Source organism: Scyliorhinus canicula, chromosome 14 (genome assembly GCF_902713615.1).
Source record: "Scyliorhinus canicula chromosome 14, sScyCan1.1, whole genome shotgun sequence".
Classification (NCBI taxonomy): Eukaryota; Metazoa; Chordata; class Chondrichthyes; order Carcharhiniformes; family Scyliorhinidae; genus Scyliorhinus; species Scyliorhinus canicula.
Genome location: NC_052159.1, coordinates 155,937,448 through 155,962,343, shown reverse-complemented (window position 1 = coordinate 155,962,343; position 24,896 = coordinate 155,937,448). Strand labels below are relative to the sequence as shown.

Sequence of the window (24,896 nt, the reverse complement as noted above, 5' to 3'; positions counted from 1 at the left end):
CCCCCCTCCCCCTCCCACACAAGCTTTGGAATGACCCCCCACCACCCTCTTCCCAGCACGGAACTATCAAGGACACTCTTTCTCACCCCCCCTCAAACCGTACACTTTTTTTTGTTTGTTTATTTTTTAAATTTAGTGTGCCCAATTATTTTTTTCCAATTAAGGGGCAATTTAGCGTGGTCAATCCACCTATTCTGCACATCTTTGGGTTGTGGGGGCGAAACCCACACAAACACTGGGAGAAAGTGCAAACTCCACACGGACAGTGACCCAGAGCCAGGATCGAACCTGGGACCTCGGCGCCGTGAGGCAACAGGGCTAACCCACTGCGCCACCGTGCTGCCCTCCCCCACCATACACAAGGGGAAGTACCCCCTGCCCCAATAGAGAAGAGTTACCCCCCTCCCCGCACTGCCCACGTCAGCACCCACTGGCACTGCTAGGGTGCAATGCCCAGCCTCAGCTCTCACCACCAGGGCCTCCAGGCACCTCCTCAGAGTGGTCATCACAACTACTCTTTGTTTTCCAAAGAGAGTAGTGGCGTCGCACCGGAGTGTAAGTATCCCTTCAATGAATTATATTAAATTAACCACCATTGTTTTAAAAAGCAGAAGCCTTCTTTGAAAAAGAATAATGTAAGTTATGATGAATTTAATTCAGTCTAGCTGCAGATTGCTAGTGGCATAAGATTAGAAAACAGGCACAAATGGGGTTGGATGGTTTCTTGTGCTCAAGTTCCTACTTGTTGCAACTCGAGTGTTGGCTCCTCCTATTTTTCCACACTGATTGGGAGATGAGGGAGAGGCAGGTATGGCAAATGGAGCATTTGGCTCAAAGCGGGACCTCGGTAAACGGTGGCAGAGAGGAGTGAATGGCATTCCAATGAGTTTCCCAAACAGACAAATCTGTTTGCTTTAACAGCACCCTTGCAAACAAAATAAACAAGATCAACCTGCCTGTGGTGTTCTGTTTATGTTAAACGTCTGCCTTGGCCAACACTCCCAACACTTCCCTCAAACCTCAGCCAGACGCAACACCAAGAGGCATTTGATTTCATCCCATTTCGTTCTGATTTGATTTCATCCCATTTCAGATCTCCAATATCAAAGCCGCCATGGCATGATGGAACCTTTTTCAAAATTTGTTTTTTTTTTTGGGAGGTTAGTTTCTGAGCGTGGCCTCACCTGGTCTCATCGTCATTCCAGGCTATTCGCATACCTTTGCCACCACCTCCCGCGGAGGCCTTGATCATGATGGGGTAACCTAGCAGCAGGGGACAATTAGACACAAGTACTGACTTTGATCACTTGGTCATGTGAGCATGACAGCTGACCATATGTCCAATAACGCTGGAGACAACAACTGGTTTACTGAAATCCACATTCAGGTACTACCTGGCACCAGGGGTATTATTCTTGCTTTTGCCAAAATGTATCGCTCCCAAGTTATCAAATCGGAGGTGAAATTTCCAATCCCATTCCTGATTCACTGGGTCCATTGTACTAACAGCGTCATTACTTTGAATAACTTGTTTTCCACTTCCACCCTCTCTCCCAAACCAAAGAAGATAGTCATTTAAAAAAAAGGGCAGATATCAAGCCAAAGGTCAGATCTTCTTTTTTGTGTTATTTTTATTAACGATTCAGAAAGAAATATCTTACACCTTTGTACTTTGTGCATTTAAGATGAAACGTCATTGGATAGGCATATGGACAATAAGGGAATAGTGTAGAGGGACTTTAGAAGGGTTTCACAGGACGTGCAACATCGTGGGCCGAAGGGCCTGTACTGCGCTGTAATGTTCTATGTTCTATGAAACCAGAAAAGTACATGAGAGAGAATGGAATACGCGAGGGATAAATAAATAGGTAGTGTGAGATAAAGTAGGGTGGGGGGAGGCGCAGGAGCATTGGGACCAAATAGCCTGTCTCTGCGCTGTAAATAGTATTGCAGTAAAAATTAATCCAGTTGCTGAAACTTCAGCATTGTTAGTCTTATGGTAGGCGAACAAGAATTGTACAGGTAGAAACAGCATTTTTAAATAGAAACATATTATTTGATTATACTAGTGCATCAAAATGCGACACTTCAAATTCGTCAATGCAGGTATGCACTTGAGCCAACCCCAGTGGTGAGGTCCCCATCACGGTTGAGTGGCCAAGGAAAGGCTGAGCACTTGGCCGAAGAGAGGAAGGGAGCTAAGGAAAACAACAGGTCATCATCCCTGGGCAATTCTTTTCAGATCACCTCATGGCCAGTTGCAAAGCGGACCATCAGGAACCGAGATTGCCTGCACTCTGTCAGACTGAAAATAATGCATCTCAGTGGGAGACAGACAAAGGGAATGGGAGGAATCTAAAGGAATGAAACAGTAACAAAAACATGTCCGAGGGAATATAAACAAACCGTAAAAATGTAAAAAAAAAATCTTTCAAGCACAGTAAACTTTGTGTTATCCGGCATTCTTCCAACTGGGATGTTCTTACTAACCAGAATTTTTTAAAAATATAAATCTGGAGTACCTAATTTTTTTTCCCAATGAAGGGACAATTTAGAGTGGCCAATCCACCTACCCTGCACATCTTTGGGTTGTGGGGGTGAGACCCACGCAGACACGGGGAGAATGTGCAAACTCCACACAGACAGTGACCCGGGGCCGGGATTCGAACCTGGGTCCTCGGCGCCGTGAGGCAGCAGTGCTAACCACTGCGCCACCGTGCCGCCCAACTAACCGGAATTTCTGATGTTCTTCTAACACGAATCATTGCCAACCAGTAGCAATTACAAAGTTGTCCGGAACGTGTACCTCTATACTGTGTTATTTTATTCTTTAATTTATTTTTAATGTACTGTGGAAGATAGGAAGCAAAAAGAATACTGTTCTTTGCTTCCTGAGTACTTGCATATTGGGCCATTGCTGCACGTATTGCACTTTATTCCAATGGTAGCTGGAACTCTCCATTAACCAGCAGTTTTGATTAATCCGCACCAATTCGCTACACATGCCGGATAACAAAGATTTTACTGTACTTCCTCCAAAAATCGAGTAACTTAACAAGTCTTTCACTATTTGGCTCTATTTATCCTAATTTTCCAAGATTAAGTCTAAAAATCTCCAATACCAGTGTTAGTAGGCAAGTTACGCACGCACATACATTCACCGATAAATAAATCAGTAGTGTGATGGTTAAACTTAACACCTTACCAATTTCATTGGCAATTTTGACAGCTTCCTCAGCATCCTGTAAGGGCAGGAAATAAGACCAAAGATTACTCCCGTCAACCTCTGTCCTTTCCCCTCAAGGCAGCTGTGCAGTGTAGTGCGGTCACTAAGGGTAGGCTTTATGTTGCATTTACAATCCAGCCACACTTCCTTATTCAGCCAAACATGGAATTAATTCCACAATTGAAACGGTAAAGCTTTTCTGACTGGGTCTTCCAAATCACCATCCCTTCGTAGGATTCAAAATAATTTAGCCGAAACCTTGACTGTGTACCTATATTGTAAAGACAACTCTCCACTCACAAAATGTCAACTTTTCTCAAAACTTTCAAGACGAATTAATAAAGCAAGGTCGGCCAAAAAAAAGCATCAAATCACTTGACAGGCACTTTAGCCATGTCAGCGTGCGGGAGAAAAAATTACAAGCTTTAATAGTTTTCAGTCACTTGTGAAATGTAAATCAGCCTTTGCAGTGTATCTGCCCACTGGCGCATGTTTTTTATCATCTTCAACCAACTATGGTGTCCCCATAACTGACAGTAGGGGGAGTGAACTGTCTACAGTTATCACTACTTGAGTGGTCACGCTGCTTCTAGGATCTCAGTTATTTCACATCTAAATGAATGCAAAAAATTACTCTTGGAGACATTAAGTTACTTTCACAGTTTAGCAAAACTCGCATTTCCCCCCCACCTCACCCACTTTGCAGCAAGATGATTCCTGCTTCTATTTCTCCATTCCGACCAACCTCACAAAGTATGAGAAAATCAGCTAAAATACATTTGGCAAACTGTTCAGAAAATGCTTTCAAAAATAAAATCCTATGAAAAGTTTGTATGGAGCTCACTATTTTTGTTGCTAATTATCCGAGAGAGGAGCATGGATGGGGAAGGAGGTCCAATTTAATTTTTCCCTGTTGCGTCCAGTGAAAAAAAAAACCAACACTAGGATTTTAACCCTCAATTCACTGGGTTTTTGTATATTTCAGAAGGAAATTATATTTTCTGCAATTTGCTTGGGGGAGGGGGGGGGGGGGGGGGGCAGAGAAACAGCTGAGAAGCAAAACATTGGAAGGGGCGTCTGGAAACCACCAGTGATTAAAGCTACAGGGGTTGCCTTATGAACATTAAAATGAAACCCAATAGTTTTTAAAGCTGTGCGCACAATACACTCTGCCAACTAGATAGCAACTGATGTTAAATGTTAGTCCTTGTTGAAATTATCTGGGCAGCAAGGGAAAAGTGTGCAGCCAGCTAGGAGGAGAAAAAAAAGAATTGCTTTATAAAAATATATATTGCAAGTACATACATATTTGACGTAACAAGTAAGTTAGAGTGGGGGGTGGGTGGGGAAGTTGGCGGAAATTTTAATTTCCTTTCATTAGCTTGCCTGCTCCACAAATCAGTGCTTGTTAAGTTCAAAGCAAACCTGAAAGGAGTATCTGTTGAAGGTCCTTTTCTTTACAAATAATTGTGAGTGTTAAATGGTATCCCCCCCCCCGCCCCCCCCCCCCCCCACCCCCCGGCCTCCCACACCCCCCTCAAAAAATAATTTGTTTTCCGGTAACACAAACCCGGTTTTAAAAAGTTTGTAACTTTACAGAAAATCTCCAGCCACCTCGGTTCGGCAGAGGGAACCCACCTTCCAATATTTTTAGCCGGGAGATACCAAAGGGAAAAAGAGAATCAAAAGAGAGTAATTTAGGCATGTTAGTGGTTTCCACACATTGAGTTTCAAGTGCCTTTGTTCAACTCGATGACAGTTATGCGAGAATACTTCGCCTTAATAGCCACTCTGTCAGGGAGTGTTAAACCAGTCAAATGCAGACAATTAGAGCCTCTTGAACCCAATGCAATGAAGTAAAGGCTGATGGCGCCCCACCATTTATAGATAAGTAGAAACACTTTGAATTGTCTTTGCAGTTGCAAAATTGCAGCTTTTCATTTGCATTCTGCTTTAACTAAGTCATGTATCAGTTGGTTTGCTTCTGTATCTGATCTCAGTAAACAAGGAGCCTGACGTGCAGCCCTAGGTTTCTTTTAGACAACCTTCCAAGATGAGAGTAAATTTTAAAATTAAACATGCAATGGGCAACGCTTCTCTTTGGTTTGGGGGCGACACAGTGGCACGGGTGTTAGCACTGCTGCCTCACGGCGCCGAGGACCCAGGTTCGATCCCGGCTCCGGGTCACTGTCCATGCGGAGTTTGCACATTCTCCCCGTGTCTGCGTGGGTCTCACCCCCACAACCCAAAACAATATGCAGGGTACATAGAACATACAGTGCAGAAGGAGGCCATTTGGCCCATCGAGTGACCCTCACTTCCACCCTATCCCCACAACCCAATAACCCCTCCTAACCTTTTTGGCCACTAAGGGCAATTTATCATGGCCAATCCACCTAACCTGCGCGTCTTTGGACTGTGGGAGGAAACCGGAGCACCCGGAGGAAACCCATGCAGACGTGGGGAGAACGTGCAGACTCCGCACAGAGTGACCCAAGCCAGGAATCGAACCTGGGACCCTGGCGCTGTGAAGCCACAGTGCTATCCACTTGTGCTACCATGCTGCCCAAATTCAGCCCATCGTCCTTGTGCCAGCTCATTGAAAGATCTATCCAACTAATCTCTCCCCACAACCCTGCAAATGTTCCTAATTTGAAAGTTAGTATTGAATCTGCTTGCACCATCCTTTCAGACGGCACATTCCAGATCACAGCAAGTCACTGAGCAGGAAACATTCTTATCCCTCCCACGCTTCTTTTATCAATTGTCATAAATCTGAGTCCCTCTGACCCTCCCACCACTGCAAATAGTTTCTCCTTATTTTCTCCATCAAAACCCCCTCAATTTTGAGCAGCTAAATCTCCCCTTAACCTTAAATGGAGGGAAGGCAAAGTAGGTTTACAGCAATGATACAGGGGTTGAGTTTCGAGGCGAGATTACTCAAATTAGACCTGATTTTGATAGAATTCTGAAGGTTAAGGGGTGATCCGATCGAAGTATTCAAGATTTGCAGCACGGTGGCACAGTGGTTAGCACTGCTGCTTCAAAGCACCAGGGTCCCAAGTTCAATTCCGGCCTCGGGTGACTGTCTATGTGGAGTTTGCACTTTCTCCCAGGTGCTCCGGTTTCCTCCCACAGTCCAAAAATGTACAGGTTAGGTGAATTGGCCATGCTAAATTGCCCCTTACTCTCCAAAGGGATAGGTTGGGTTCCGGGGATATGGTGGAAGCCTGGGTTTAAGCAGGGTGTTCTTTCCATGGGCCAGTGCAGACTTGATGGGCCGAATGGCCTCCTTCTGCACTGTAAATTCTATGAAATCAATGAAATATTAACAGGGAAAGACAGGGTAGATAAAGATAAACTATTTCCAGTGATTCTAAAACTAGAGTGCACTGTCTAAAAATTAGGGCTCGACCGTTCAGGAGAGATGTTAGGAAGCACAAATTCACTCAAAGGGTAGTAGAGGTTTGGAACTTTCTCCCACAAACAGGAGTTGAAGCTGGATCGGTTGTTAATTTTAAATCTGTGTTTTTTGTTAAGCAAAGATATTAAGGGAAATGGGCCAAAGGCAGGTATATGGACTGAGGTCACAGCTGAACCATTATCTCATTGACTGGCGAGACAGGCTCGAGGGGCTGAATAGACTACTCCCGTTCCTCGGTAATCTTCTCTGCTGTAAACAGAACAGCATCGACATGCATGATAAAAATAAAAGAAAATGCTGGAAAAACTCAAGAGGGACAACATCTGTGCAGAGAGGAATTGAGTTAACATTTTGAGTCCAATACCACTCTTTTCCAGATCTGTATGTACCACCATACATGCACCTGCGCCAAAGAAACGGTCAAACTTCTGTCAAAACTATCAATCTTTAGAATACTGAACTGTTGGCCTATATTTTTGAATATTAAATTACCCGCAATCTGCATTAATTCTTCATTGAGTAATTTGTACACGGGTGAAGAGATTAAAGAAGCTGGGCTGTTTACCCTACAGCAAAGAAACTTAAGGAGAAATTGAATAATAGCATTCAAAGTTATGATGCAAGAAAACCAGGAAGGAGATGAGGAGAAATAGTTTTGCACAGTGACCTGCTGTTGGAATGCACTGCTTGAAACGGTGGTGCAAGCAGATTCAGCAGTAACTTTCAACGGCAAGGTACTTCTGACAGGCCACAGGGAAAGTGGGACTAATTGGGATAACTTTCGCAGAGCTAGCACAGGCATGATGGGAGGAATGGTCTCCACCTGCGTCAAACTGATGACGGAATTGCATGGATCTGTATAAACGGCCGATTAATCGGACAAAATCGAAGGTATCTCACCTTGACCACTCCATCGTAGCCAGGGATGGTGCTGACTTTCGCCTTCTTGGCTATTAATTTGCTTTCGATCTTGTCGCCCATGGCTTGAATAGCGTGCGTGTCGGGTCCAATGAAGGTAATACCTTCAGCAGTCTGCAGAGATCATTAAACGTTTTAGATTACAATAGTAACAGATTTGGCCTTAGCACTGGCTTCACAACACTTACATGTAGAATACTCCATGGATGAAAAATATCACGATCACTATTAAAAAGCACAGTGCTTCAACCCACAAGTGTTCCTATCTTTCCCAGCAAATTGCTGAAGCAACTTTATACTTGCCAGCTTTCTTTTTCTGATTTTACTTTCATACTTCAGTATTTCTTTTAGTTCTGGGAGAAGTGCCCAGCTGGTGTCGAAATGAGAACACTCTAAACTCTGTAATGTTGCCCAGTGTCACGATGCAATGGAAGATGCCAACGACTTGGCTGGTGAAAAAGTCAGCAAACCCTGAGAAACCAGCCTCGAGGTAAGCATGCACCCAAATCCTCAGAGAGATCACTTGGCTGTGACAGGAATCATACATGCAATGGCTCTGTAACAGCATAAAACTCATACTGTGTGGGAGAACTCTACCTTTCAGAGGAGGTTAAAGGAATGAAACCTATAAAGAACAGTTGAGCTGACCTGAGATGTAACTGCAGTACTCGGAGTAATCACCGTCAGTTCCAATATAAAATGTGGTGCACAATACTGAATATACCAGAAAACAGCTGTATATTATTGCTGGTTTATCATAAACTTGAAGAGCACCGTGGTTAAACCATATTTAAAAGTACCCCAACAACTTGCATTTATATAGCACCTATGGCCTTGCAAAACATTGAGGTGCTTCAGTGGAGCATTATCAGACAAAATTTGACACCAAGCCACATAAAGAGATGTTATGAAAGATGAACAAAAACATGGTTAAATACATGGGTTTTAAAGAGTCTTAAAGCAAACGAGTGCAGGGGAGCGCCTGCGGGGTTTGGGGAGGGAACCTCTTGCGTTTCAGATCTTTTTCTTTTTAAATTTAGAGTATCCAATTCGTTTTTCCAATTAAGGGACAATTTAGCCAATCCACCTACCCTGCACATCTTTTGGACTGTGGGGGGCGAAACCCACACAAACACAGGGAGAATGTGTAAACGCCACACGGACAGTGACCCAGGGCCGGGATCGAACCTGGGACCTCGGCGCCGTGAGGCCACAGGGCTAACCCACTGCGCCATCGTGCTGCCCGCATTTCAGATCTAAGCAATTAAAGGCATAGCTGGTAATGGTGGAGGGATTGGGGGAGGCCAAGAAACCACAATTGGAACACAGATATCTCGGGTGTTGGAGGACATGAAGGGATTTGGAACCAAGGGTGAGAATTTTATTTATTCTTTTTTAAATCGAGGAGTTGCCCGACTGGGTTGCTGGACCAATGCCGGTCAGTGAGCACAAGGGTGAAAGGTGAATGGGATTTGGCAAAATGGTGACCTCGATGTCATAAAAAAGAATATTAAGGCACTGGGAAAAGGGCAAAGAAGGATTACAAGGGTGATGCCATGAACAGAAAGGTTGCATCTTTCAGAAAAGGTTGAGCAGAGTTTGTCCAAGACCTGAGCACACAATTCAGGTTGACACTCCCAGTGGCAACAGCAAGGGAGTGCTGCAATGGCGGAGATGACACCTTTCAGAGAAGATGTTGAACCAGGTGGCCATAAAAGAACACATGGCGCTATTCAAAGAAGAAAAGGAGGGCTTGCCCGTGTCCTGGGCCAATAGCTGTCCCTCAACTGAAGCCGCAACAAAATAGATCATCTGCCGCATTGTTCCTTGTGGGAGCTTGCTGTACGCAGATTCCCTACTTCAGTTCCTACAGAGCAACAGTGATTATACGTCAAAATAGTACAACGCCCTTGGGGACGCCCTGAGTAAACATTTGCACGATGCAACACCCAATAGAAGGTCAGCACTGCCCAAGCTGAGAAACGTTCTTGAAATGTTCACAAAGTGGGATTTTTCCATCTATAACAAGGGGCGAGGGGGGAGGGAATTAAAACTCCACATGAACCAGACATACAAGCAAGAACATCGCTTCCAGTATTGAATAAGCAATTACACCAAGGGCTAAGCTACCGACTCAAACTCATTGGTGCAGCACAGTGGCATAGTTGTGTCAGATGTTGCTCAGTTGGCTCACTGTAGGACTTGGGCCTAGGAATTAAGGCCAACGCTCGCAGTGCAATACTGTCAGAGGTGCGTCTTTCAAATGAGATGTTTTTTTTAATAAATTTAGATTACCCAATTATTTTTTCCAATTAAGGGGCAATTTAACATGGCCAATCCACCTAACCTGCACATTTTTGGGTTGTGGGGGCAAAACCCACGCAGACACGGGGAGAATGTGCAAACTCCACACGAACAGTGACCCAGAGCCGGGATCGAACCTGGGACCTCAGCACCGTGAGGCAGTTGTGCTAACCACTAGGCCACCGTGCTGCCCTCCAAATGAGATGTTAAACTGGGGATCCGTCTGGTTGTGAAAGATGTTACGGCACAGTTTTGAAGAAGAGCAGGGGAGTTCTCCCTGGCGCCCTGGCCAATAGAGAAAAACACTGCTGTGTGCGGCAGTTTGCTGAGCAGATATTTGTTGCCACATTTCCTATATTTCAGCAGTGACTTTACCTCAAAAATCACCTCACTAGCTGTGAAGCACTTTGAGACTACCAGCGATCATGAACAGCACCAAGGGGCTGGTTTAGCACAGTGGGCTAAATACCTGGCTTGTAATGCAGAACAAGGCCAGCAGCGCGGGTTCAATTCCCGTACGGGCCTACCCAAACAGGTGCCGGGATGTGGCGACTAGGGGCTTTTCACAGTAACTTCATTGAAGCCTACTTGTGACAATAAGCTATTATTATTAATTCAAGTCTCGACTTTTCTCAGGACTAGATTAATGGCACAATCTCCGCTTGTTCGCACATTTAAATGATTGGCTTGTGTATAGTTTGTATGTGGAGTTGAATGAAGGTAGGAAAAGTAGTCTCGAACTTTTTAACACCATAATTAACAATTTGTCCTGTTAGAAAACCAGTGCGATAGATTCCTTTCAGAACAAATATTTTGGGATAAGTAATCTGAGGTCTTGAGGAACCTTGAGGTATGGTACAGGGCAGATAAAAAGAAACTATCGGTGAGATCTTTCAGCTGTTCACGTTGGCGAGATCTTCCTGTCCCACCGACGGCGCACCCCCTGTCGCACATTTCCAGGCATAGTGGGGTGCATTCAATGGGAAATCCCATGACAGCAGCAGGAACAGGCTAATCGCCGGCGGGCAACTGAGAATCGCCTGACAGGAAGGTCAGAGAATCTCGGCCTATTTCTATTAATTGGGGAGTATCGGACAAGGATGCAAAGCCTCAAAACAAAGAGGCAGGGCAACACGGTGGCCTAGTGGTTAGCAGAACCGCCTCACGGCGCTGAGGTCCCAGGTTCGATCCCGGCTCTGGGTCACTGTCCGTGTGGAGTTTGCACATTCTCCCCGTGTCTGCGTGGGTTTCACCCCCACAACCCAAAGATGTGCAGAGTAGGTGGATTGGCCACGCTAAATTGCCCCTTAATTGGAAAAAATAATTGGGTAATCTAAATTTTAAAAAAAACAAAGAGGCAGCCCTTTAGGTGTGAAATGAAGAAACAGTTCTACACACAAAGGACGCTAAAGTTTAGAACTTTCTTCTGCACGTGAAAATTCACACTCGATCGATTTTAAACCGGAGATTGATAACTTTTTTCTTAAAAGATATTAAGGTATATGAAACAAAGGGGGGGACATATGGACTTCGTTGCTGAATGGTGGTACAGGCTCAATGGGCTAAATGGCCTCCTGCTCCTATGTTCCCCAAACAGAAAATGTTGGACTAATGGTTCCCAAAGCTTTTTTCCACTGGGGTTCACCTCAGCTCATGTAGGCTCATCAAAAGAGGTTTATTGTTCTGCTTTTGTCTCTTACCACTGTATCATGTGACAATCAGAATAATGCGCAAACTCCTGATAAGTGAAGGGGCAGGGGTATTAAAAAGCTGAACAAACTTGCTCCTTCTTGCTATCCACTGCCCTTTTCTGAGGGAGGTGGGAAGGAGGGAGGGAGAAGAAATTTGAGGTGGTGAATTAGGTCCTAAATTGGGCGGCAAATGCAAAAAAAAAACTAGTTTTTGCTCCATTGATGGTGTGGTAGCTTGGGGCCATGCTTGGAGCAAAGCTGTGGATTTGCTTAGTAAACATGAGAAACCAGAAATGAGTCTTTTCAGCTGTAAATTTTATTGCCAGCATTTCTCAAACAGAATAGCTGTTTCAAACAACCAGCTAAAACGGCTCATGTTAACATCAATTCAAGTGTTCCAAATCATCGACAATACAAAGGAAGAGGAATGTAGATGCTTAATGCAAACTCCTTCCTCATTAAATTCAATTGGACAAGGGAAATGGATGTTGGTGCTGATTATAAGAAGATAAAGTAAAAACATCAAGCATATGCAAAATAAATGGCAACAATTACTTAATCCTCCAAATGCCCATTGACACTTGTGGCCCATAGAACAGGAGAGTTTCATGTCACCTTTTTATTACGAGGTTGTCCCCAGTGGCATAGTGTTGTTTAAACTAGGCAGTAAGTCGTCCGATAGGGAGGCACGGTGGCGCAGTGGTTAGCACTGCTGCCTCACGGCGCTGAGGTTCCAGGTTCGATCCCGGCCCTGGGTCACTGTCCGTGTGGAGATTGCACATTCTCCCCGTGTCTGTGTGGGTCTCACCCCCACAACCCAAAGATGTGCAGGTTAGGTGGACTGGCCACGCTAAATTGCCCCTTAATTGGAAAAGAAAATAATTGGGTACTCTAAATTTATTTTTTTTAAAGTAAGTCGCCTGCTAGCTCTCAAAATATGATGGAGATGCCGGCATTGGACTGGGGTGGGCACAGTAAGAAGTCTTACAACACCAGGTTGAAGTCCAACAGGTTTGTTTCGAACCACTAGCTTTCGGAGCGCAGCTCCTTCATCAGGATTCACCAGCTCTGAAATGTTGGGAGCATTCCCAGTGCAGCTCCAATCTTTGGAATGGGCCTCCCACCGGATGCCTCTGATCTAAGCCTCATCATTGGGCAAAAGGTCACTAGGTAGCAATGGTGTTAGTTGTGCCTCAGTGGGCGGCACTCTCGACTTTGAGTGAAAAGGTTGTGTGCCCTCCTCTGGAGACCTGAACACCAGAATCTAGGCTGGCATCCCCAGAGCAGAACGGAGGCAAGTGCTGTCTTTTGGATGAGATGGTAAACAAAGGCCCCATTTGCCCTCCAAAGGGATCTCTTAACAAAGAGGCGTTCAACCCCAAAGTCTTGGACTATATTTATCCCTCGGTTATCATCACTAAAAAGCAGATCATCTGATCGTTATCACAAGGATGTTTGTGGAATCTTGTTGTGCATGATCTGGCTGCCATGTTTCCTACAGTGGTCACACTTCAAAAATATTTCACTGGCTTCAAGCGCTTTGGGTCATGGTGAGGTCATGAAAATGTTGTATGAATGAAAAATTATTTCTTTCAAGAAGGCAAAAATATGCAGCGGAGTCTTTTGGTTGAAACATTTGCTTCTGCGTTTAAAATTTGATGTCTTTTGCGCTTGGTTACCAACACAATTGGATTTAGCGCCGCCGGGCAAACCATCAGCCAGGCCTACCATCCTGGTTAGTGCATGATCCCTGTTGGGACATTATACAAGAACAAGTTCAGCTACTAACTCTGCCACTGAAGAGGTCAGCGACATCAATTGGAGAGCCGTGTCTGACATAAAGCAGACTGTTCTCTCAGTTTTCTCTGAAATACTTCAACAAGAGCTAGTCATCCTATGATACTGCCACTTTTAACACCAGCCACCCGACTGATCTCTTGAGAGTGCCTCTTTATGATCAGGACTTATGGCCAATGGGCCGCTTCCATTTACAAAGATGCAGTTACAGTCAGCAAAGAGAGACAGATCTTCATGTTGTTGATCTGAGTTGGCTTCAAACTCTAGGTCCATGAGATGAAAGGGTTATTATTCCAACCAATACATCATCCTGACTCTTACAATTTTTTTTGCACAGTTCTGGCCTCCATATTATAAAAAGGATATCGAGTCAATGGAGAAGGTGAAATAAAAGATTTACAAGGTGATACCAGAAACGCGAGGTTATAACTAATCGAGAAAGACTGAACAAACTGAGGTTCTTTTCTCATGAGGCAGCCGAGGAGTAACCTAATAGAAGTCTTGAAAATTATAAAGGTGTTTGATAAGGGCAGCACAGTGGCACAATGGTTAGCATTGCTGCCTACGGCGCTGAGGACCTGGGTTCGAATCCCGGCCCTGGGTCACTGTCCATTTGGAGTTTGCACATTCTCCCTGTGTCTGCGTGGGTTTCACCCCCACAACCCAAAAGATGTGTAGTTTAGGTGGATTGACCGCACTAAATTGCCCCTTAATTTGAAAAAATAATTGGGTACTCTAAAAAAAAATTTTTTAATAAAGGTGTTTGATAGGGTAGATACAAGAGAAGATGTTTCCACTTCTTGTGGGAGGCCAGAACTGGGGGCCATAAACATAAAACGGCATGGTGGCACAGTCATTAGCACTGCTGCCTCACCAGGCTAGGGACCCGGGTTCGATTCCGGCATTGGGTGACTGTGGAGTTTGTATCTCGTCTCTTCCCAATGCTCTGGTTTCCTCTCTCAGTCCAGAGATGTACAGGTTAGGTGCAGTGGCCATGGTCAATGCACAGGGTTACAGGGATAAAGCGAGGGAGTGGGCCAATATAGAGTGTCCTTTCGGAGGGTCAGTGCAGACTCAATGGGCTGAAGAGCTTCCTTCTGCACTGCAAGGATTCTATGGATAAATCCATTCAGAACCTTCTTCGGGGAGAATGTGGAACTCGCTACCACAGGGAGTGGCTAAGGTGAACAGCATAGAGACATTCAAGAGGAATCTAGAAATGAAAAACATAAGGAATAGGAGGTATTGCTGATGAGGTTAGATGAAGAGAGATGGGGAAGCTTGTATTAAACATAAAGATCAGCATAGATATTGGGTTGAATGACTTACTTCTGTGCTGTAAATTCTATGTATTTCTTTTACATAGTGCTCTTATTCACCTACTGTACACAGCTGCAAACGTTTCTGTTTGTGTTTTGAATTCCGCATTAGAACATAGAACAGTACAGCACAGAACAGGCCCTTCAGCCCTCAATGTTGTGCCGAGCAATGATCACCCTACTCAAACCCACGTATCCACCCTATACCCGTAACCCAACAAACCCCCCCTTAACCTTACTTTTTAGGATACTACGGGCAATTTAGCATGGCCAATCCACCTAACCCGCACATCTTTGGGTTGTGGGGGTGAAACCCACGCAGACACGGGGAGAATGTGCAAATACCACACAGAGAGTGACCTGGGGCTAGGATTCGAACCCGGGTCCACAGCGTCGTAGGCAGCAGTGCTAAACACATGCCTACTCTCACTCTTCTAAACTCCAGAAGAAATAACTCCAGTCTGTCCATCCTTTCTTCATAAGGAAACGTGCTAATTTAATCTTGGTATCAATCTAGCAAACCTCCTCTGAAACTCCTCCAACACATCCTTCCTTAAATAAGGAGATCAAAACTGCGCACAGTATTCGAGATATGGGGCATGATTTTCCTGATCGGAAGTATGGGGTCTCCTGCTCTTTCTAGGAAGCTACTCCTCTGACTTAATGAAGTCCTGTAGAGCTATACAGATAAACAACCTGAATCCTCCCTTTGAAACTGCTTGGACCTGTCAGTCAAATAGCTTTTAAAATGTAGTGGCCTGTGACATTGAACAGACACAATGCAGTTCAAACCTTTTAGGCTTCCAAGGATACAAGCAGGCCTCAATACTTTAAAGTGTAATGAACTAGGCTGTGAAAAAAAACACTTCAAAGGTTTCCACCAATTAAAGGGAATACTTTTACTTTCATCACACATATCTTTGAACTTGGCATGCTGGGAGACCATTTAAAGGGTTAGGGATACAGATGGGACACGTTCACTTTATTATCAGAGAAATGTATTTTTGAGATATTGACAGGTTGTTTAAAAGGCCTCAGATAGGAAGAGCAGCAAAATGACCCCCATCCCAGGAAAGATCCCCAGCTTGAACCCTCCAGCCCTGCACAAACCCACCTGACCCCCACCTCCCATGAAGGACCCCATTCTGTACCCTGGAAGCAAGTGTAGGGAGAGTACTCTCCCCTCTTACCACGCCTTGGACTGCAGGCCGCCAGGTCCCCATTAACCAAGTCAAGCCAGCGCGACTCATGGCTAGTGAGCCTGGAGCATCCCAGAATGCAGGCGAATCAGGTGCCCTCCCCGTAAATGAGATTCAGATCAGCTCTATTGAGCTAATTACGTGTTCCCGCCGGGTCTGGGCATGAACCGCGCCGGGAACCTGGTTGGGGAGTGCAGGATGGACTGGGAGATGCGTGTGGCCTGACGCCCAATTCAACGGGCCTTCGGTATTCTATCCATTGGCAGGCAGCCCCGAAAAATCCCGGCCGTGGTCTCACCAATTCCCTGTATGGCTGAAGCATAACATCCTAACCTTTATGTTCACTTCCTCTCGTAATAAAGGATGGCATGCCATTAGTCTTCTTAATTACTTGTTGTACAACTTTTAGTGACTCATGCACAAGAACACCCAGCTAGGTCTCTCAGATTTCTGCAGTCATTCCCTGCATTGTGAAAGCCAGAATAGAGATCAAAAAGGGTGGTTTATGGCACACATTTAACACACATCAAGTGTGGCTGCTGTCTGTTGTTCTCATAAATTATGCAGATTCCAAAAATGCATAACCTTAAATCAAACTTTTTTTAAAAATCATAAACGTATAACTCCAAACAAGTATATATATTGAATGAAAAATAGCCAAGAGAAGCTCAGTTTCAACTGATGCATGTGCCACATTGCACTATCCAATCGGCACGGTAGCACAGTGGTTAGCACTGCTGCTTCACAGAACCAGAGTCCCAGGTTCGATTCCCGGCTTGGGTCACTGTCTGTGCGGAGTCTGCACGTTCTCCCCGTGTCTGCGTGGGTTTCCTCGGGGTGCTCCGCTTTCCTCCCACAAGACCCAAAAGACGTGCTGTTAGGTGAATTGGGCATTCTGAATTCTCCCTCTGTGTACCCGAACAGGCACCGGAATGTGGCGACTAGGGGATTTTCACAGTTACTTCATTGCAGTGTTAATGTAAGCCTACGTGGGACACTAATAAAGTTTATTATTACACATCCAATTTAATTGCAGTACCATAACAATTACCAATATTTCACTCAGAAGCCAATATAGTGTTCAATTTATTTTCAATGGGTCTTTCTGCCAATCGAAGTTGAAACTGATTGACACACATTAAATAAATCTGAAGGCTAACACTTTCCAAAAAGTCTTTTAAAATTGTGTTGGAGTACAAGTTTGAAAACTACCCATGGCATCACAGGCATATTTTGTTAATATTAATGCACAAAGGGGGAGGTAAGAAGAATATTTTCTGACTCTGTGATCTGGAACGCGTAGAGGATTGAGCAGTAATTTTCAAAAGGGAATTGGATAAATACTTAAAAGTTAAGACTTTCAAGGCAATGGGGAAAGAGCAAGGGGGCAGCCTAAATGATGAGATATTTCAAAGTTCCCATACAGGCACAAAAGGCCTCAAAACATCCTTCAGCGCTGTCTCATTCCATGGTTCTAATTAGCTCTATTTGCAAATCACAAAATCATTTCCATATCAGACACAAGCAGAGGTTCCCCCTTCCAGATCACAGCGAAAATGCTTGCGTTTCAGATGAAATAAATGGACACAAGGGAAAGGATGGAACTGAGAGTTTAAACAGTCAAAATTTAATTACAACAGGTCTTTGCACGTAATTCTAAAGTCAAGCCTGAAAATGCATTTTTAAGTCTAACAACAGAGAGGGCATCACAGACAGGAGACTCCAAATAATTAATCAAGCTTTTAACACCTTGCCATATGCCTAGCTGTGCTGGACAACCGTTAGCATCACTTCATTAACTGTCTCTGTTTAGCTTGTTTGTCTTAATATCCTCAGCCTTGTTGAAATGCAACTCATTTAGAATAGATATAAACTGCTAATTAAAAGCAGATGTCATTTATTACCCAAACACAGACATACTGAAATTCTGACTCAATCCAAAACTTTTTGCCAGCTTCACACTACCTTGGAACAAGCAGTGAACTGCATCGCTGCAGTTTTAAGTAGCCCTTCAAGATGTTGAGAATTGCACTAACAAAACAAGTCTTAAACAGACAAGTAACAAGGCATATCTCTGCTCGCTGGCTGCAGTCCCAGGGGTCTGAAGGATACAGAAACTGGTTCCTTCTCTGCATTTCCATCTGTTAGCTTTGAATTGCAGCCCACAAAGAAATCAAAATCAAATTAATTCAACTTTGTAACACTACCCAAGATCTTCAGTTTCAATTTGTCCGCTAACTCTTCAGGTCACTCCTACTCAGCCACTGTAGCTCACTTCATGACATTCTGCTTTAAGTGAACAACCTGGACTTTTCATTCTGTTTTAAAAACCTGTGTTTATATAACACCTTTCAGAACCTCAGGACATCCCAAAGTGCTTTACAGCCAGTAGAGTACTTTTGAAGTGTTATCACTGTTGTGGTGTAAGAAACTCGGCAGCTAATTTACACACAGCAAACACCCACAATCTGCAATGTGACACAGACCAGATAATGTGTTCCAGTGATGTTGGTTGAGGGATAAATATTGGCCAGGACACCAGGAAGAACTCCGCCCCGCTCCTCTTAATATTCAAAACTTACAGTAACTGTGGGGATAACTGCACATAGAAATAAAATTCAGAGTAAATCGAGTTACTGCCCAAAGGCTAGGCCGAGTTTCTCACTTAAATTCAATCGGTGCTATCGCAACTTCCATCGTTAGGAAGAGGCAATTTCACCAGTACGTGGGAGAGCATGGTGGGCAGAAAAGTGACTTAACTGATGCAGCCAACTTGCTGCAAGCTTTCCTAATACTTGCACTTGTTTTAAGGGTGGCATGGTAGCAGAGCGGTTGCCACTGTTGCTTCACAGCGCCAGGGTCCCCGGTTCGATTCCCGGCCTGGGTCGCTGTCTGCAAAGTCTGTACGTTCTCCCCATGTCTGCGTGGGTTTCCTCCAGGTGCTCCGGTTTCCTCCCACAAGTCCCGAAAGACGTGCTGTTAGGTAATTTGGACATTCTGAATTCTCCCTCTGTGTACCCGAACAGACGCCGGAATGCGGCGACTAGGGGATTTTCACAGTAACTTCACTGCAGTGTTAATGTAAGCCTACTTGTGGCACAAATAAATATTATTATTATTAAGATGATCTCCATTTTGACTACAAGATGCCAGCCTCAATCCCAAATCAGGGCAGATTCCTGCCCCCGGCCAGCAGAGTCACTAAAGTGTTACGATTGTCCCAAGTAGCTTCGGCTGGGGAAAGTAGGCTGATCCTCTGCATATCTTTCTGCCAGTCAGGTTTTTGGATGAGCTACCATGTGGTGAACATTTTCTTGTCATTTCTAAAACCATCCAGCAAAGCCCAGATTTACAGAAATCCTGATCAGGAATGTTTGAAAATAGTTGCTCTGCATTTGGGGGATGGATTTATCTGCATGTTCATTGCAATAAAAAAAAAAGTTTTATTGTATTCACTTGCTTCTGAAAAGTAGCTCACGAATGTGCCAGTAAGTAGGTCCATGTTGCTTTTAAGTTCTGCTATTGATGTTCAGTGGCCGTATCTGACATATTTCATTTTTTTTTAAAAATCTTTTAAAATTTTTCCAATTAAGGGGCAATTTAGCGTGGCCAATCCACCTACCCTGCACATACTTGGGTTGTGGGGGCGAAACCCACGCAAACACGGGGAGAATGTGCAAACTCCACACGGACAGTGATTGAACCACGGTCCTCGGGGCCGTGAGGGAGCGGTACTAACCACTGCGCCGCCCTGCCGCCCAATCTGACACATTTTAGGCTCTAGGAGAGACTGAGCGAGGGTATTGAGAGACATACAGTTAGTAATCAGTTCAGGAGGTGAGAGAACATGAATCAGACGGTCGGACTGAGCAGAAATTCATGATCCAATAAATCCACTAAAGAGCAAGCCTTTGGTAGAAATTCTGAATGTAGCTGCAATACCCAGCTTACGGTGATGGAGGATCAAGGTAGTTATAGCACAGAACAGTACGACACAATAGGGGCCCATTCGGCCCTTCACACCAGTGCTAACTCTTATCCAATTAGTCCCACTCCCCATGCTCTATCCCCAGAGATCCGCAAATCTTTCCTTTTCAAGTAAGTATCCCATTTCCTTTTGAAAGTTATTCCAGGGCTCGCTTCCACTGCCATTTCAGGCAGTCTCTCCCAGATCATAGCAACTCACTGTGCAAAAACAAATTCCCATCACCCCTCTGGTTCTTTTGTCAATTATCTGAAATCTGCATCTCCCCCCTGCTCACTGACTCCCGTGCCTGTGGGAGCAATTTCTCCTCATTTACTCTGATCAAAACCCTCCACGTAGGCACACTGCCAACACTCGCTTACAAAACTCACCAAAACGGATCCTACCTGTCATATTACAATTGCACAACTGCCTTTCCTCCTGGCTATATAATTACATATATTCTAATTGCCGATATTTTGTGTATAATGCTTGGCATGGCTGCATTTTTTGGGAGCCGAGGTGTTAAAACAATGTGATGCTTATGGTTTTCCCCTTTGATCTGCACTCATTAGGGAGTAAGATGGGAACCTACTGGTCCCAACAAGGCTTGGAAACTATAAAATTCAAGATGAAAGATTTTTGAGGAAATTAGTCATCAGTCTGACACGCAGGGAAACTGCCAACAGTCGACTACACCACCCTGTCCAGTGTGGGACTCAAGATCGTATGGGGGGGGGGTCAGATATATCAGCCAAAAAAAAGACAGCAAGCCGCATACTGTTATGTGTTTTTTTTTTGCAACGCCCCCGTTCAAAGCAGATTTAAAGAGATCACCAGGGGAGTCGTGCGGCCAGTAAGACATTGTTTGTGAAACTTCTTAGCAACGGTGGATGGAGATTGGAGGCAGTTTTGGGTATTTAGACTTGCCAGCAGCCATGCTATTTTGGACAGTGCTGACTTTGTGCTTCACGCTGCCACATTTTACAGCCCCGAGAACATAAAGTCATAAGTCACATCTGGAGGCCCTGCCTCGTGGAAATCCATCAGAAAAGTATTTAGCTTGAGTTACTCTTTTGGCATTCTTAACGTTTATAGTGGCAGATGAGAAATTAAGTCACGTGTTCCTTCAGCTCCTATAACAACTTGAAACAGGTTCAAACCAGATATTCATACCGATATTCTGGGCGGGATTTACCCAGCGTGTTTCACGGCAACGAGAGGCGTCCCGCCATTGGGCAGGTGGCGGGAGGTTCTGGTCCTGCCATTGTCAATGGGATTTCGTGTTGAATGCGCCCCTCGGCGCTGGGGGCGCGCCGTCGGCAGGCCGCGTGAGCAGCCAGAAAGGTCCGGCGTGATTTCCGCAGTGAGAAGCAGCATCGAGTAATGTGCCGCTGAGAAGCAATTCGTTTCTCCAGCTATGGTTCCAACCCCACGAAAGCACTGATTAGAAAGGTAGTTTGCTGGTGCCTCTCACCTCTGTGCTTACTGACCTACACTAGCCCCCAGTCCAGCAACATTTCGGCTTTATAATTGTCGTCCTGGTTTTCAAATCACAACACGGTCTTGCAGGTCTTTGCAATTCTCTTCAACAAAGAGCAGTGGAGGCTGAATCAGTGAACGTATTCCAAGGTTGAGACAGACATATTTTTGACTGACAAGGGAGCCAAGGGTTGTGGGGTACAGACAGAAAAGTAGCGCAATCTGTTCCAGGCCCACAACCATCCCAGATTTCTGTGCCTCTCCACTTTTGGCCTCCTGTAGATTTCCATCACTCTGTCCTACGGTGACTCTGTCTTCAGCTGCCTAAGCTCCAAGATCCGGAATTCCCTGCCTAAACCCACTTTGTCTTGCTATCTCTCCCTCCTCCTTTAAGGCGCTCTTTCAGACCTACGTCTTGAACCAAGCATTTGGTCACCTGCCACGATTAAGGAAGGCGGGGAGAAGTACGTGGACGGAGAGTTCACGGAGAAGAAACTCCTCTTGAGTGAGGTAGGAGGGTAGGAATTTGCAAGGTGGGATGGAATGGGGGTTACAGGTTCCCTGTGTACTGTGGCACCACATGGGAGAGGGCATGGTAATAGCTTTTTGGGAAGTGATAGCTGGCTGATTGAAAATCCACTTGCACTTTTATTCCTATTCAAAAATAATTGACAAATCTGTCAATTGTGAACGACAATGGGAGCAATGCTGATTTACAATTGTGTAAATAGGTGATAGTGAAACAGAACAGTTTTACATCTCTCCAAATGTTTACACATTTGCCTTCAATTAGTTTCCCACTATTTAACACTGACCGTCATTGGCCGACATTTATCCCTCCACAGATGATGTGGTCAATGTCATGTTGCTGTCCAGTCCTTTGTTTACAGTAGAGGAAGTTTTAAAAAATAAATTTAGAGTACCCAATTCATGTTTTCCAATTAAGGGGCAATTTAGCCTGACCAATTCACCTATGCTGCACATCTTTGGGTTGTGGGGGCGAAACCCACGCAAACACGGGGAGAATGTGCAAACTCCACACGGACAGTGACCCAGAGTCATGAGGCAGCAGGGCTAACCCACTGCGCCAGTCTGCTGCCCCAAAGTAGAGGAAGTTTGAGATTGAACCTAATGGCACCCTCTTTGCACTGTAGGGATTCTATGATTCCACAGGTTTTGACCAAATAAAGGTAAACTTTGTATACAAATTCAGAATGATGAACAAGTTACAGCATGCGGACATACAAACGAGGAGCAGGAGGAGGCCATTCAGCCCCTCAAACCTCCTCTGCCATTGAATAAGATCATGGCTGATCTGATAGTAATCTCAAATCTGCCCTCTGTCTGCTCCTGAATCACTCCCTTTTTTTTTTTAACCAAGAATCTCCCACCTCTGCCTTAAAAATATTCAAAGACTCTGCTTCCACTGCCTTTTCAGGAAGAGTTCCAAAGACTCTCAGTCATCTGAGTGAAAAGATTTCTCCTCGTCTCTGCTTTAAATGGACGACCCCTTATTTTTAATCAGTGATTCTCCCACAGAAGGAAACATCCTCTTCATATCCACCTTGTCATGTCTCAATCAAGTCACCTCCTACGCTTCTAAACCCCAGCGGATACAAGTCTAGTCTGACCTTTCCCCATAACGCAACCCATCCGTTCCTGCTATTACATATGGTGAACCTTCCCTGAACTGCTTTCAGCCCATCTAAATCCAAACTCAAATATGGTGACCAAATCTGTACACACCACTCCAAATGTCGCCTCACTAGTGCCCTGGTACAACTGAAGCATAAGCTCCCTACTTTTACCATCACAATGTATATTAACATTCTATTAGCCTTCCTAATTACCTGTTGTACCTGCAGACTAACTTCTTGTGATTCATGTACTAGGACATCCAGATCCCTCTGCACCTCAGAGCTCTGCAATCTCTCACCATTTGGATAATAAGCTTCTTTTTTAATTTTTCCTGCCAAAATTGATAATTTCACTTTTTTCCCACATTATATCCCACTTGGCAGATCTTTGCCCACTTGTTAAACCTATCTATATCTTTTGTAGCCTCCTTATGTCCTCTTCACAACTTACTTTCCTACCTATCTTTGTGTCATCAGCAAATTTGGCAACCATCTCTTCAATCCCTTCATCCAAGGCATTTATATACATTGCAAATAGTTGATATACTGCACTGATCCCGGTGGCACACAACTCGTTACATTATGCCAACCTGAAAAACCCATTTCTGGTTCCAATTAGCTAGATAATCTATCCATGCCAATATGTTGCCCCCTAGAACATGAACTTTTATTTTCTGCAATAACTTTGATGTGGCACTTTAGCAAATGCCTTCTGGAAATCTAAATCGAGTACATGCATGGTCCCCCTTTATCCTCAGCACATGTTACTTCCGCAAAGAACATAACTGACCTTTCACGAAACCAAACATCTGCCCTGAGCTGATCCCATACAACTTCTTTAATAATAATATTCTCCGTCTCCCTCCCTTTTTTAATATTGGAGTTACATTTACTATCTTACAATCCAATGCAACCTTCTCCAAATTTAGTGAATTTTGGAAAATTAAAACCAATGCATCTATTTACTCATTAGACACTTTTTTAAAAAGTCCACCAGGACCGAAGCTCTTGTTAGTCTGCAGTTCCTACAATTTACTCAATATCACTTCTCTAGTGACTGTCATTTTCCCCGCGTTCCTCCTGCCTCTATTTCCTGGTTTACAGCTGCTTCTGGGATGTTACTTGCATCCTCCATCTATCTATATACAGCTTATATATATTTTAATATTCAGGGTGAGCATTAGGTACATGTGAATTGGCAAGCGAACTATGGTCGGACACACCACAGTACACAATAGATGACAGATGCGACCAAAATAGATTCCTTGGATTTTTCAACAATCCACCCAAACATCTGTCACACTGAGTCAACAAACCTCACTGAACCTAATCAGGCAGAGTCAGCATGGTTTTGTGAAAGGGCAATCATGTTCTTTGAGGAAGTAACATGTGCTGAGGATAAAGGGGAACCAGTGGATGTACTTGAGTTAGATTTCTTGGAAGATTTTGCCTTGGAATTCTCTCTAAAAGTCCTGCCTACTGTGACACCTTCAGCAATGTTCCACCTCGCAGAGTTTCAACCTCACCTTCGAGATTCCTTTCCCTGTACCTTAAGTACACTCAAGCATCAGTTTCCAAGCACAATTTTGGATGTTTGGTTATTCCAAGCAGACTGTTCCAAAGGGGTCTGTTGTCCCAACAGCCGCAGCATAGACTCGCTGACTTTTGCTGCCTCCTCGGATTTCCAGGGCTCCGCTGGTGCCCACTCTTCTTAAAGCCTGCTTCCTGCAGATCTTGCATGCATTTGCAGCCTCATACTCTGTTCCTTTCTTCAACTTCACTTCAGAGGATATTTCCCATTCCTGTCTTTATCCCTGACCTCGGACTTCTTGTTTGGAGCATCTGATTTCAAAATTACAAATTTCCATTAACCTTTGGTAAAGAAATGCTTCATTGGGCTGGAACAATCTGGCTCTACTTTTAAGGTTAGGTCCC

The 24,896-nt window shown here is 44.4% G+C and overlaps 1 protein-coding gene across 5 annotated transcripts in view; it reads right to left on the bottom strand.

Annotated features, from left to right (window-relative positions):
* The window catches only part of pcca (propionyl-CoA carboxylase subunit alpha), a 399,162-nt gene that overhangs the window by 250,629 nt on the left and 123,637 nt on the right, over positions 1-24,896 (bottom strand). For 4 of the 5 annotated variants that reach the window (XM_038817962.1, XM_038817964.1, XM_038817963.1 and 1 more), the window contains 3 exons: positions 7,551-7,682; positions 3,206-3,242; positions 1,185-1,263 (listed from right to left, as the gene is read on the bottom strand). In XM_038817962.1, the coding sequence (XP_038673890.1) occupies positions 1,185-1,263; positions 3,206-3,242; positions 7,551-7,682 (248 nt within the window). The remainder of the gene's footprint in view (positions 1-1,184; positions 1,264-3,205; positions 3,243-7,550; positions 7,683-24,896) is intronic. The other variant, XM_038817966.1, reaches the window with a different exon arrangement.